This window comes from Megalobrama amblycephala, linkage group LG1 (assembly GCF_018812025.1).
Source record: "Megalobrama amblycephala isolate DHTTF-2021 linkage group LG1, ASM1881202v1, whole genome shotgun sequence".
Lineage (NCBI taxonomy): Eukaryota > Metazoa > Chordata > Actinopteri > Cypriniformes > Xenocyprididae > Megalobrama > Megalobrama amblycephala.
In genome coordinates this window covers 45,701,449-45,716,336 of record NC_063044.1, presented here as the reverse complement: position 1 = coordinate 45,716,336, position 14,888 = coordinate 45,701,449, and the positions used below count along the sequence as shown (strand labels likewise).

Here is a 14,888-nt window from a genome sequence, read left to right as displayed (position 1 = left end):
CCACCAGAGGGCACTCAACCCCAGACTTCAGTTCCCATCATCCTTTGCCCGGACTTATCAGCCATGATTGCATTCAGCTGTTCTTCATTTCATTGATAGTTTCTGTCTATATAAGCCTGGTTCACTCATCCATTCCCTGCGAAGTATTGTCTATTGTCACAACTGCAATTCTGAGCATTTATCCTTTGTTTCCTTGCCCTTGGTTTTGATCTCTGCCTTTTTTCTGGATTACCCTGCCTGCCCTGTGTGTTGCTGCCTTGTTGTATGTTTTGCATTTGGATCCTCAACCATTCGAGTCTCGGAACAGTCGTGACACTAACATTCCTATAACGTTATACTAGCGTTCCCCTAATGTTATCCTAACATTATTTTAGCGTTCCCCTAACGTTATTTTAACATTCCTATAACGTAATGCTTACATTCCCCTAACGTTATTCTAACGTTCCCTTAACATTATTCTCACGTTCCCCTAATGTTATTCTAATGTTCTTATAACGTAATTCTAACATTCCCATAACATTATTCTAACGTTATTTTAACATTCCCTTAATGGTATTCTAACGTTCCCCTAACGTTATTCTAACATTATTTTAATGTTCCCCTAATGTTATTCTAACGTTCTCTTAACGTTATTCTAACATTCCCTTAACGTTATTCTAACGTTCCCCTAACGTTATTCTAATGTTCCAATGTCAGTAATGCTGTAGGTTATGGTTTGTAATACTGATTATATAGTCCTTCATACATCCATTTTCCATACCGCTTATAATATACTGGGTCACATTAGTCTAATATGGTCATATAGGAAACCACACACACTCTTGATTTATAATTTGAGCATTTGAGCATTTATGATTTGAGCACTGAATTATAGATTTAATTAGGACAGGTTTATAATGGGTTGATAATGAAAATTAAAAATCAAATACAAAGTTTTAATTTGATTTTTATACAGTTTAAGCTTCCCCGAATGAGAAAATGAAATTGCATTTGATTTATCATTTGAGCAGCTGTTTTGAAACTTTGATTATTTGAATTTTTTAAGCATTTGAATTTTCAATTTAATTGTGTTAGAAAAAAACTTTCATTTAGCAGTAAGATTCTTTGTGCACTGGAGCAGCGGGTTTCCATTAAGGCAAACATGCTCAGTTTCATAAGTGTATGATGCTTGCTCTGAAGGCTAACAGCAAATTATAAATGATCAGCTATTTAAAATTAAAGATGATGGTTTTGATACTGATGTTGTACACTAGACTAGAGGGAGCCTCAGGTTCTTTTAAGCCTAACGTTTTTCGTAACAGTTTCCTTCCCTTTGAATGGAAATGCATTTAATCTAGTTTATTTGTATAACTATGGTGTCCTGACAGAATAGTTTTATATAATTAGTGCAGAAATATGTGGAAGGCTAAAACATTTTTAAATTGCCAGACTTGATTAAATATATGGCTGTCCATTTAAAATGAAGATATAATTTTATTTGCCTTTTGGGAAAAAAAAACAAACAAAAAAAACATTTAAAGATTTCTTATAAAGACACTTGTATACTGTTGTTGTATGAATTAAAAAAGAAACATACAGACAGCACATTCTCATATAACCTTACATCAGTATAGACACACATGTAGCACAAGAAATATTCCATTTATGTATTTTTCCTGACATGCTGTCAAGTAATATGACGGTTTGTTCTGTGTAGTATTTCTACATTCCAGTATTTTTACAAAAAATATTACATGATTTATTAGTTTACTTGCCCCCGGTTTCACAGGTAAGGCTTAAGTTAGTCTCAGACTAAAATGCATAGAGCTGTTTTAACTGGAAGCAACTTGTACTGACATATCTTAAAATATGTCACTGCCATTGTTTCGTCTCGAGATGTACACCAGTAATGATTTTTTCCTAGTGTACGTTTATAAAAGACACTTCAATATTTTAATTGAACTAATTGAACTAAGGACTAATCCTGGCTTAGGCTAAGCCCTGTCTGTGAAACCGGGTCATAGTCATGTGCCTTTGAAACCACAGAGCCTCACCCCACATACAACAAATCTCAATTTAACCCCTGATTATTAGTATTGTTTCCTAAAATCAAGTGAGACATTGAACATTGCGACAATCAGTATGTGCTTATATAACAATAATCAAACAACATGTTCAATAACTGAATGCGTTAAATCATAATCAATAAATAAATGAATTGATGGACAAAATCCGTGCTTCATGTTATTATTAATCTAAATGTTTTTCCTAGAGCTGACCTACATACTTGTACCTATATATATATATATATATATATATATATATATATATATATTTCATTATTCTGTGTGGCCCTACTCTTCAGTATGAGCTGAATTAATTCTGACCTCTGATGACATCAGCAGTGAGCATTTGAAGCCATTTTAATCCAGTTGAAGGGATTTACCAGGAACACAATAAAAAAAAAAAAAAAAAAAAGCACTTACAACAGGAGAAACATCTATAGATTGCACACACAAAAAAAATACACCATTTCTCATTTCACAGGATAAAGATACACGATATAAATGATATCCCATAAATAAAACAAACATTGTCTTAATAACAGCCACGGCTCAGAGTCTCTACGAAATGGTAACACAGGACTGTGCATGAACTCCTTGCTCAGGTAGCAGAGGTCTGCCATGGCTCATTTGGGTCATGGCCGTATAGACCATCTTCTGCTTGATGACCGGCACCCAGACAAGTCCAGTGACCAGAAACATCAGCCCCACAGACAAGAATATAGGTCCTACTAAATAGGGCACATTGCCCACCTGGGTGAAGTACAACAAGGACAGTGCAGTGCCTGTGCCAAAGAGAAGACTCCCAATGAAGATGGCCAGGGCTGGCTTTTGAAAGTGACTCCATCCACATTTCACTCCTTTGTGGAAAGTCTTTCCAGGGTACGGACCAGCTTCATCAGTCTCGGTCCGGACCGAAGATATGTTGGAGTGCATCTTGATCTACAGAAATACAAGACCATCGATATGACCTCAGCCTTAGAGCATGCAAAACACACATAAAATAACTAAATATTGCTTTCATACTAATTTGTCATTTCAAAAACTTGTCATGTAACTAATACTGTAATCAAAATAAAAAAAAGGAAGTACACTTACTCCGAAAGCTCAAAGAACGCCAATGGTTATACAGAAGCTCTCGTTGCACTTCTGTCTGCCTGTATTTATCCACAAAAATACAGTGGAGGGAAAGCCACTCCCTGTGGGTGCGTCAGTATGAACATCTGGACTAAAGCATTACACTGCCCTATTTGGGTCTCAGAACAGTTGCGCCCAAATATATATAAAACCCACAAAAAAAAATTGCATCCACTTCAAAGAGTTTACCAACTTAACATAGTTGATAAACAAGCCCATGTTTTACAAGACATGGGATTTATACAAACACTGACAATATCATTGCTTGCACACACAAGGTATTAAGTGATATAGGATTTAGTATTGCATAGTGCTTAGGATTTCTGCTTTTGACTAAATTACATTTTTGCAGAAAAAGATGGAAGCCAAATCAACATTAAAAATAAATAAATAAATAAAATAAAAAAAGTTAACACGGATCAAAAGACAAAAAAATTTCACCAAAACATCCTTATTCTGAATTAATAAGGCAGATATATAGGTCAAATATATTTCTATCACACTTTTCTTTTTAAAGAATTCAGGCATATAGAACAAAACATCTTATGAAGGAAGAGGAAAAAAAAAAATTCAACGATTCAATTTTTTCCCCAATTTTATATTTTATTGTCATAGAAGATGCTTTAATAACGTGAACACGTTCATGCACTTTGCAAGAACGTTGTGAACAGAAACCAAAATGGGAATAAGCAATGGGAGACATGTACAACCAAGATATTAACATTTTGGTTTCAATTGGTTAATCATTCAAACTTTACTGCTCATAAATCATTTTATGTTAACAAGCAAATCTTGGTCCACATACGTTTTCTGTATATGCTGCCATTATATTTCTCTGATGGAAGCAAAAAGAAATTATATATAATAAAAAAAAAAAAAAAAAAAAAAAAAAAAAAATCTTGCCATTTAATGTGTGCAGATTGATGAGGAACAGGTCATGGGGGAGAACCTAAAACAATGGCATCGCTGAGCTCTCAATATGAGAAAGCTGACACATGTGGACTTGATTTCATTTTCATTTGCTTAAAAACAGATTTCTTTAAGAGAAGTTTTTTTAAGCTGGTCTTCAGGAGGCGGAGGGGAGAAAGAACAGGAGGGCTATGAAGTGTGCTGCGGCTGAAGCAGCATCTACCTCCGCCTCGGTCAGTCGTTTCAGAACCCCCAATCTTTCTTTTCAGTCCTTCTCGGCAACAAGTTTCAACACTTTTCCAATGGCAATGGTTTTCCCTGAAAAACAAGGAAAGTACATATTCATGAAACTCATATTCACAGAACAGATATAAAACTACAAATTAGTGCTGGGCGGTATACCGGTTCATACCGAATAACGGTATTTATTTTTGTTATGATATGAATTTTGATGATACCGCAATACCGGTATGTGCCGCTTAACCAACGTTCAGAACGCGGCGCAGCGTCACTGTTTGAGAGCGTCCCGTTTCACTGTAGTGAGAGCACAGCTGAGATCGCATCACAGCCTATGGTCCTTAAGTCTGAAAATCACCCCCTAAAGCCTCATTCACTATTCCCTACGTTATCCAATTGTATTGTTCACTTGAAAGAGTGAATGAAAACGAGTGAGTGAATTCGGACAGCCGTTGTGTGTAGGCTACATCGGCTGTACACTCGTTATTGCGGTGCAATGTGGGATAGAATGAGTGCACTCAATAACGTCCACCATGGTTTCGGACACCACTAGAAATGGCCTCAAATAATGCCCTATTTGAGGTTATAGGGGGCGATTTCGGATTCAGCCCTCGATTATAGCAGAGAATTCAAACTACACGCGGTGCGCGAGAGAGAGCGGTTTCTGCGTGGAGCGCCGAGATTAACAACTTTCACAGAAGACGATGCAAGATAATAAATAGACTGGGCCAAAATTTTACTGCCTAATTCTTTCTGTGTTAAACTTACGTGTGTCATTTGTTCAGAGACTGTAGTGCTCTTAAATGTACTGAAAATGTCCTTAGACAGTTTAAATGTTCTTCCGAGTTTCTCCCTGGCAGTTTGTTGTTATATAGGGTTAGATTTTTAAAATGCTTAAGATGCCCTCAATTCTTTTTTTTCTCTATCTCCATGGTCATATTTTAATATTCATGTGTCTGTAATGAGTGTGTTGCAGGTCTGTGTTTTATTGGTTGTTGTCTCCCCACAGCATCATTTTGTGGGGCTTTGTAAACCTGTATTAACTCTAGTGTGGAATTTTTCTACAATATTCACTCATGACAGTAAAACGGGGCAGTCTAGTCAATCTACTGCAGTATTTCCTCTCTCAGTTAGTAGAAAATGTGGTTAACGCCTGGATATGCATAGGCCATATACCGTGAAACCGATATAATTTTGAAAAATACTGTGATATAAATTTTTGGTCATACCGCCCAGCACTACTACAAATCCAGGTTGAAGTAACATTTGGCAAAAATGTCCACTCACCTTCATCTCGTAAGGTGAAGCGTCCCATCTGAGGGAAATCTTTGAAGGTCTCAAGGCAGATGGTCCCAGCTGTTCTCAGACGAGCAATGCACACCTGGTCCTGTTTGACAAAGCGGGGTCGTGTTTTGCTCTTGTCCCCCGTCTTTTTGTCTACCAGACAGATTAAGGCCTGTAAAGGGGCCAGAGGCACATTTAAACCACACTGATAAAGAACTAGCTGTAAATGAGAGCACTCACCCAAGCTAAAGTCAGCAGGCTTACAAGCACAGATTTACAACAAGAGAATTTCCGCACAAATGTTAAATTAATCATACAAATCAATGTAAGACCTGGGGGAAAAAAAAAAAAAAAAAAAAAAAAGTGTAATAACATCTTTAACCATTACCGTAATTTGCACTTCTTCAATGCAGGTGTGGATATGAAGAACTGCGTTGTAACCTGGGCAGATGATTGACTTGTGTTCAATGATGACTATCTGAAAATGGCAGAGACAAAAGCACAATTAATATGTGGAATTCCAAAGGAAAACACAGAAAACGGAGTAATCAGATAGAACTGAATTTGTTTTGAAGATGGATCATTCCTTTTATCACAGTGAGTCTAATGAGTTTTCACCGACCTGGGCATCAAAGGTGCGCCCAGTGTGGCAAAGATTCTCAGCATTGCAGAGGATGAAGCCCGGCAGGATCTCCTCCTCTTCAATGCCTTTGAGCCGTAACTTCAAGTTCTCTCCCGGTCCGGCATCATCGGTTTCGACGTCATCAGAAAGCAAACTCAGCACCTCCACAGTGTGCTGCAAACAGTTGAGGCAGGCATGGATGTGTCATTCAGCCAATTCCTGCCATAAAACCTGACGTTTTAAAGTGTTATATTACAATAATCTTACCCTGTTGGGCATCATCACAAGTTGCTGAGCTTTACTGATTGATCCCGACTCCAATTTCCCCAATATAACAGTGCCCATGTCCTGCAAAAACACACCATAAGCATCTTTTTTTAAAACAAAAGCAATACAGTGCAAAATAATTCATAAATGAATAATAAAAAAAAAGTTTATATTTTGTTGTCAAAAACACCATTCAGAATAAGAACATGTTCCTGCACTTTACTTGCCTTATATTTGTCTACAATGGGTAACCTGACTGGTCCATCACTTGATCTGTTGAAGTTTGGCAAACTGTCCAGATGTGGAATGAATGGTAACCCTCTGTCCAAAGTACACGAAAAACAAATTCACAAAAATAGTTGAGACAATATTCATGCACTTGTTTTAACCAAGGACAATCAGGAGGTGTCAACAAACTTCCAGGGAGGCCCAGATAAGTCTTTAAGACTTTAGTTAATAGAACTAAATGTAAGTAGTAATTAAAACTGTAGTACAACATTAAATAAAATAAAACATAACTTTAAGTTTATTCATTTTTATTACAGAAGAATCAGAGGTACTCAAAAGTAATTATCAGCTTAGACAGGATGGCGTTCAAATATTGCCTTGGACAAAAAGGTGCCTTTGGAGTCAAAAAGGTTAAGAACCACTGATTTTATGTATTTTATACTATATTTCAAATTTTTAAATGATCTTGGTCAAAACTTTCAAACAAAAAAATAATGATTACCAATAGGGCTGGGTGATAAAATGATAACGATAATTATCACAATATAATTTCTTGATAAAACTATAATAAAAGTTCAATAAATGTTCAATATAATTTTTGTGCGCTACAAAATGGAACGAAACAGCACTACTCATTTGAACCGCGGCACACGGACCATTTATTTGCTCAGCTCAAACAATACTAGTGCAAATTACTACTAAAAGTTACTATAGCAGATGCATTTACTTGCTGATCGGTCTCAATCACGCAATTAATTATTAATTATTTACATGTATTAATTAGTAATTAACTGCATTTCTACAGCATTAATCTTTGTTAATGTTAATTTCAACTTTTACTAATACATTATTAAAATCAAGAGTTGCATTTGTTAACATTAGTAAATGCACTGTGAGTAACATGAACAAACTATGAACAGCTGGATTTTTATTAACTAACGTTAACAAAGATTCATAAGTACAGTAACAAATATATTGCTCAAGGTTAGTTCATATTAGTTAATACATTAACTAATGTTAACAAATGAGTGTGTTTGAAAAGATTGTTTGTGAAGCTGTTTATATCTAAAATAAAAAAAATGACAACTGCTCTCTCTAGATCAGCAGCACAAATGCATATTTGAATGTTGCGATATTTTTGTCAAAGGTTTAATATACACGGCGTATCGCTGTCATGATGAAATCGATCTTTTAAAGATAAATCATGCAGCTTTGTGCACCTCTCTCTCTGCATTGATATCTGATATAAATGAGTAGCACGAGGGCTTTTCAGTGCATTTATTGCTATAATATTGAATATTATAGCAATAAATGAATATTATATTGCTATAATATTCATGAGGTGAGACATCTCTTTTAAAGAATACGCTCCTCGCACTTCACCCACCTTACAACTTTGCACAGTTCCGGTACTTTTCAAAAAACACTACCAGTTCTGTATAAGGACCGGTTCTCGGTTCCCAACCCTTGTCTGTGGTTTAAACTTGTATAAACCAGAAGGAACAGCGCTGACATTCTCAACAGCACCGACAAAAACAAGAAACACTGTGCCATGAACGATCCAGTTAGGCTTTTCAATCTACAAATCACCATCATTTAACATGTATTTACTGTAGTAACACCATGGTATTATGGCAGAAACGTGGGATATATTTTATTATATTAATTTCGACTTATTAAAGGAGTAATTGACTATAAATACATTATTTTTTGTTATTAAGCTACAGCATTTGTGCATTTGTATTTATACTAAATTTATTAAGGCTACTGTTTTCATACAAATTCCATTGAAACCATATAGTTACATTTTACTATGGTAGTGAGGTGCTATATGCGTGGTTTTACCTGTGGTTATCATGATCTAAATGTATGATACTATGGATGACCAATGGTTAATTTTAATAAAAGTAGAGACCTAATTGAAAAAGTCAGAATATTTAAATTTTACCCCAAGAGGTTGTTACAATTTTTATAGATTTGACTGTTTTTGTTAATGAACATAAATCATTCCAACTCAAGCTACTGCTATTAAATCAAGCTACTTTCAAATGTGCATTTAAAGTGACAAAACATGTAATATTAATATTACAGCTGCACTGCAAACTGTGCCGAAGATACGTGCCACCAAATTGTTTTGAATGCTCTACCTTAAATTAGTTCACCTCTTTGGCAAGTGTTTGTCATGTTCTGACAAAGAGCAGTTTAAAACCACAATTAACGGTCTGGTTTCTACAACTGGAGCAAAAATCTGCCTTTAAACTTGAATGAAATAAATATTTGACATTTTTCGTGATAATTATCGATATCAACTGGCATAGAAAAAATTAATCGTGAATTTTTTTTGTACATATTGACCATCCCTAAATAGCAAGCTCAGCACACTCACGTATACCAAGGGCAATACTCCGCCGGCTCCTTTAGGTTGGCCCCAGTAAGTCCCGAACATGGCATAAAATGAATATCTTTCCTGGGGTTGAATCCAACTTTCTTCAGAAACGGAAGCAGCTTCTCCTTACATTCTTCGTACCTACATGCAAACAATGAATAAATTTAATGAACACTCAATAGCATTTGTTCTTAGAAAGAAATAAAACAAAGTAATATACACAAAACAAAAGCCTCTGAATATAAATGTCCTTTCACTGACCTCTCCAGACTCCAGTTGACTGTTGGATCATCCATTTTGTTTACAAGTACAATCAAATGCTTTACTCCAGCAGTTTTGGCCAACATGGCATGCTCTCGCGTCTGGCCTCCTTTTTCAAAGCCTGTTTCAAACTCTCCTTTCCTTGCAGAGATTACCTTCAGAGAGAAATAATGACAATTACTACAGGGACTGAAGTGAATGGAAAAACAAACAGACAGCAGTTTCTGTTCTCTGAGTGACAGTCAACGCCTTTTGAGTCTGACATCTGTATTCAAACAGCGCCCTCTACTGTAACCACATCCGATCTGCTCACAGCTCAGCAGTGGAGAGGGTTTTTCCATGTGGATTTTCTTAATTGCAGGCAGCATGAGTGGATATTTCTCATGGCAGTCCTTCAGTGCCTATTCAACATTATGACTCACCAGCACTGCCAAATCGGCCTGTGAAGCTCCACCAATCATGTTGGGCACAAAGCTTTTGTGGCCTGGTGCATCCAGAATGGTAAAGTGCTTTTTCTCTGTCTCGAAGTAAGCACGTCCGACTTCCACAGTCTTTCCTTTGTCTCTTTCCTCCTGGTTTGTGTCAAGGGCCCAGGAGAGGTACCTGAGAAAAAACATTTACTATGTAAATCAGTCTACCTCTAGGCACAAAAAGTACTCAAGTCTTACAAGTTTCAGCTATGTTTGGAGGGAATCTTTTTTGACTACCCTCCAGATGTTCTAGTAAATTAACTCAACTAAGCTAATTACCAAGTTTCCCTGTTCTTCTCCTTGGCTTCTTTTTCATACTTCTCCAGAGTTCGTTTGTCCACCATTCCCGTTAAATACCTGTGGAGGACAAGCAAGGCAAGGCTATCAGAAACAGGGGGATGGAAAACCCAACAATATCTGCTAAAACAGTGTCAAAATTATCAACTCACATGATTTGTCCTCCAATAGTTGACTTGCCAGCATCTGGAGGAATACGAGATAAGAAAAGATAGGGTGAGGCCAGGACGGATAAAGATGGCCAATTCTAAAAATGTTCCTCATGATACTCCTGAGATGCATGAACTGAGTTGCCTTGATGGTAACTGATTAATAATAAAGTGGCTCTATAACAAATCCAACAAATTTAAAGCCAAGTGCAAAAACTATTTCAGCAAATGAGACGAATGAACCTGTGAAGTTAATGGAACTACTCACTTTAAGAAGCTGAAATGCTAGCTAAAGACAAAATGCAACAAACTGTAAAGAAATGGTATGAAGTTACTGTGCAATCATGTTTTTTTATTGTATAATTTAGCACCAATTTAGAATTTACCTTTGCTATATTCATAACGAGAAACAAAAAAAAAAAAAAAACATATATATTATATATATATATATATATATATATATATATATATATATATATATATATATATAAACAATATATTAAAAGATTTTTAAACTTAATCATCGATGAAAAAAAAAGCAAACTAAATCTGCTCTTGCTTCATTAAAAATCTTTTCACAAGAATCAACTGAAAAGTATTAAGTCATAGATGAGTTAAAACCCTCACAGTACATCACAGACATTGGACTCAATCTATCATGTAAATCAAATAGGCAAAAAAACAAAAAAAACAACTAACCGACATGGCCAATAAAGACCACGTTAACATGTTCCTTCTTGGGGGCATTTGGCTGTGTGGGGGCTACTTTAGGTGTTGGCACTTCTTCTTCCTCCATTCCTTCCTCTTGAGGGGAGTCTTCTTCAGCCTGACCCCCGTCTCCTTCAGGGCCTCCTGGCTCTGCCTCCGCCTCACTGGGCTCACTCCCTTTCTGCTCCCAGGTGTCATCTGTTGCCATCTCTGCATCACCGTTCTCCATGGGCGGAGCTGATGTCAAAACCAACATTATCATTTACACCGTTTACCCTCTTACTGCTGGTCATATGTCAACAACTTCAGTCATTTCCTTTTTGACTAATACTGCTGTGTATGATGTCAACATAATTGTGCCTAAACTTTATTTTGAACAACAACACAGCAAACTGAAAAAATTGTGTCTGATTTTCACATGTCTGTTGCAATTAGTAAAAAAAAAAAAAGCAGACGGGATAAAAGAAACTGCAGATTCACTAAGGGTGCTCCGGTCAGGTTTTTAGGGGCCGATCACCAATCACTGGAAGCACCAATACCAATGACATTTATTCAATTAGCTTGTTGGTTTAACAAGCAAACAAATTCATACAGATTATCAGATCAAATCAGTAATTTGAAAACTTTATGAGACAATTTCACTGATTCAGTGGTACCGCATCTTCTCTCTCTCCACATCTTCTGTGTAAGTGAGCTGCACGCTGTGAAACAAGACTTTCGCTCGTGTTGTGGGTACAGAGTTGTCACTTGCCCAGTCGGGCCAGTGCTGCATGGTTACTAGTTTATCATATGCAGGACAGTGTTTTGTGTGCTCATACCCAGAGAGCGCACACAAAGTTGCCAATCAAAAAGTGGGGGAGCATAAACACACAAAATTATGTCAAATAGCCATCTTGGCGAGTACTCACATAAACAGTCGTGATAAATAAGGCTGCTGTCACTTTAGTACCAAATGCACGGATCCAATATACTGTTACATATGTGACTTACTTCACAACTGTTTATGTTCACTTAAGACATAACCAACGGTGTTTAAGCGAATACTCAAACCGTGCATTTTCACATATTTGTGTGTGTATTTGACCATTTAGACGCAAAATCGAAGCCCATGTTCCACTCTGTCTTGGAGCGCACATACAGAAAGCAGCTTGGAGAACAGTATCTCTTTCTCAGCTTAAAGTAGTTTTATTAACTCTTTTCATTAGAGTACATCCTGCAGATTAGCAACAGTAGAATGCATTTTACAACAATCACTGCTGATCTGGACGTTAAGTTTGGGAATTTAACGAGAAACGAAAGGGCACCACTATGACGGAAAGAAATGCACTAAAAATCACACCGCCCTATTTCTTGCCGTCATTGCTGTAGGATTGCCGTTGTTGCAATGAGTTTCAAATTTATTGTCTTTTTCAGACACCTGGTAGAACTGACTTCGGTAAAGTTGGTTTTATATTCGCACATTCGGACATCCGTATTCAATAGCCTTGTTAATCACACTACATTGGACATTCAGTGGACATTCACAAGTAAATATGCCATTAAAACAATACTTGCCTATTTTGATCGACTGTGAAAAATGTTGTAAGTTGACAATTTTTGGTTGTCAATATCATGTCGCTGCTTAAAATTCGCAAACATTAATTTATTGCACATTTATTGGAAAGTCTGAATTTATCAGAAGTCCGAATGTGCGAATATAAAACCAACTTTACCGAAGTGTAGAACTGCCAGACAAGACCGGTGAATGTAGTGAAGCATTTTTAGCTGCATATAGAAAAGTTGTCTCGCAAGTTTTGCGCCATCTCCTCGACCTTTATAGAGACCACCGATCAAACCATTTAAAACAATTATTTATATTTTTCCCACACAGCCATTCAGATTTTTTTTTTTTTAAATCGCTATGGTGTTTATCAAAAAAATAGTAGACAACTTGTTGGAAACTGGAATATGAAAAAGCAAGCTCGAATTACTAGATGCAGAGTCATCTGTATGATTACCATCATCATTATGAGGATGTGAAGAAAAATGTGGCGGTTTATCTCAGCATTTACTTACACTCAGGCTCTGACACTTCCACATTGGCATCTGTTTCAGGACCTGCAGGAAAATAAAATGTTTATTTTTACAGCTGTAATTATACAGGACAGTCTAGTTACTAAGAATAATTATCTTAAAAGGGAAATTGCATGTCAACATTCAACACAATCACAGACAACAAACTGCACAATGTAATAATAGTGCGTGAATTGCATATCTTCCACTTGTGGCAAGACAGAAAAAAGTTATAGGATCCTAATCCTTCAACAAACTCCCATATTTTTGTCCAAATTAGTTTTTTGTGACAAGATCATGAATTGTTGAAGTAGATCTGTAGCCGGAGTTCCTCTGTAAAATGCAATATTTTTCAAATCTCTCTAAAATCTCAATAGAAAACTATTAAAACAGTGTCTCTTCAGGGTTTTCTAAATGCAAATAAGCTTGGAAACGTTAAATAAGCAGATCAGATCATATCACTGCGTTTACCTCCATTACACGCTACACTGATCTTTCTAAGAAGACCTCCAGTGTGTACCTTATAAACACAGTGTATTCAAATACAACTTGTAACACAAAGGCTTCAGGTAAGTTCTTGGCTGTAGTGGCAACATTCAGCTGCTTTGACATCAGCCATCTTCTGGAAGGAAATACTTTGTAGATCAGCATTTCATCTAAAAGTAGGTGGTGAAACATTTCTCGTGTCATGATCCGAGTGGATTAGGATAACAACTGACTTTCATTGTTTCACCACAACAGCACAATGCTTAAGGGTACATGCTTGCAGTAAGACAGGGGGGCGCAAACCCCACCCTTAACCAAAACCCAGTCAAAAGTGGCCCCCAAACAATCAAGCAAGCAAAGAAGCTGGTTGATTATGAAGCGCCAGGCCTCCGATCATCAATAATGATGATTTTGCAATGCTAACAAACGAGAGCACCTTTTGTCCATGTGTATAAATAAAAAGGCATTAACATGACTACAGCTTCAGCTAACGGTCTAGTTATCCAAATAACTAATTGAACACACTTTTAACTCTTTATTTAGAGGCAGAAATATACTGTTATAAAGCTAAAATTGCTTCACAAGCACCTACACCCAAAGTCTCCACCCAAATTATTCACTTTCTAGCACGAACAGACGGTACAGTGTTACTATCGTGTTAACGAATACTTCTTATTCACGTCGAGCAAGTTTTTCCGATTGTTAACTTCCATATTACTCGTTGGCCACGTTTCCGCTTCGAGCGGTTGAAGGTAACTCTGCTGTAGCCTCGATGCTAAGCTCATGCGAACAAGCGTGTGTGAGGCTAACAGCTAACGCGGCTAACAGACGTTAAATAACCGGGAACTCACCCGCTGACTCCACAGTTTCCGAGGAGCCCTTCGGCCGGAAGGATGGGATGAATTCTGCGGCGTGCACGTTGGGGACGAACGGCTTGGCGTCTACGTTTAGGGTGGTAGAAAGAGCCTTGGAAAGTTGCACGTCGACCTGGGCCTCGCCATCGTCCTCCTGATCCCAGGAATCAGGGGCAGTGTCTATCGGGTCCATTGCCACACAGCTGTTCCACACACACCGCGCTTTAAAGCCACTGACTCGATCACTTTCGTGCCCGGCCTTAGCCGCTGTTAAGGTCACCCCGTGCGTCGTTAAAACTTTCTGTTAGTGGCGTGTGGCCTTCCCCCTGTTTGGTTGAAATCAAACAGCCGGTGTCTCTCAGCGAGAGGCGAGAGAAAGGGAGGTTTGACTAAGCACTCGGAATGAGTCCTCGTGTGCGCTGACGACTCGCCTGACCTCGCGGAGCAATAGCGAGCGGAATTCTGGGAAATGTAGTTGTTTGTCTTCTGACAGAACGAG

At 37.4% G+C, this 14,888-nt stretch overlaps 1 protein-coding gene across 1 annotated transcript; it reads right to left on the bottom strand.

Moving 5' to 3' along the window:
* Positions 1-3,761: 3,761 nt before the first annotated feature.
* On the bottom strand, positions 3,762-14,830 carry gspt1l (G1 to S phase transition 1, like). Its single transcript, XM_048196032.1, has 14 exons — positions 14,387-14,830; positions 13,053-13,094; positions 10,989-11,234; positions 10,293-10,326; positions 10,123-10,200; positions 9,796-9,976; positions 9,374-9,528; positions 9,113-9,253; positions 6,726-6,819; positions 6,499-6,579; positions 6,232-6,405; positions 5,998-6,087; positions 5,613-5,781; positions 3,762-4,406 (listed from the first exon to the last, which is right to left on the bottom strand). The coding sequence occupies exons 1-14, from the start codon at positions 14,580-14,582 to the stop codon at positions 4,354-4,356; spliced, it is 1,734 nt and encodes a 577-aa protein (XP_048051989.1). The 5' UTR covers positions 14,583-14,830; the 3' UTR covers positions 3,762-4,353.
* Positions 14,831-14,888: the final 58 nt, after the last annotated feature.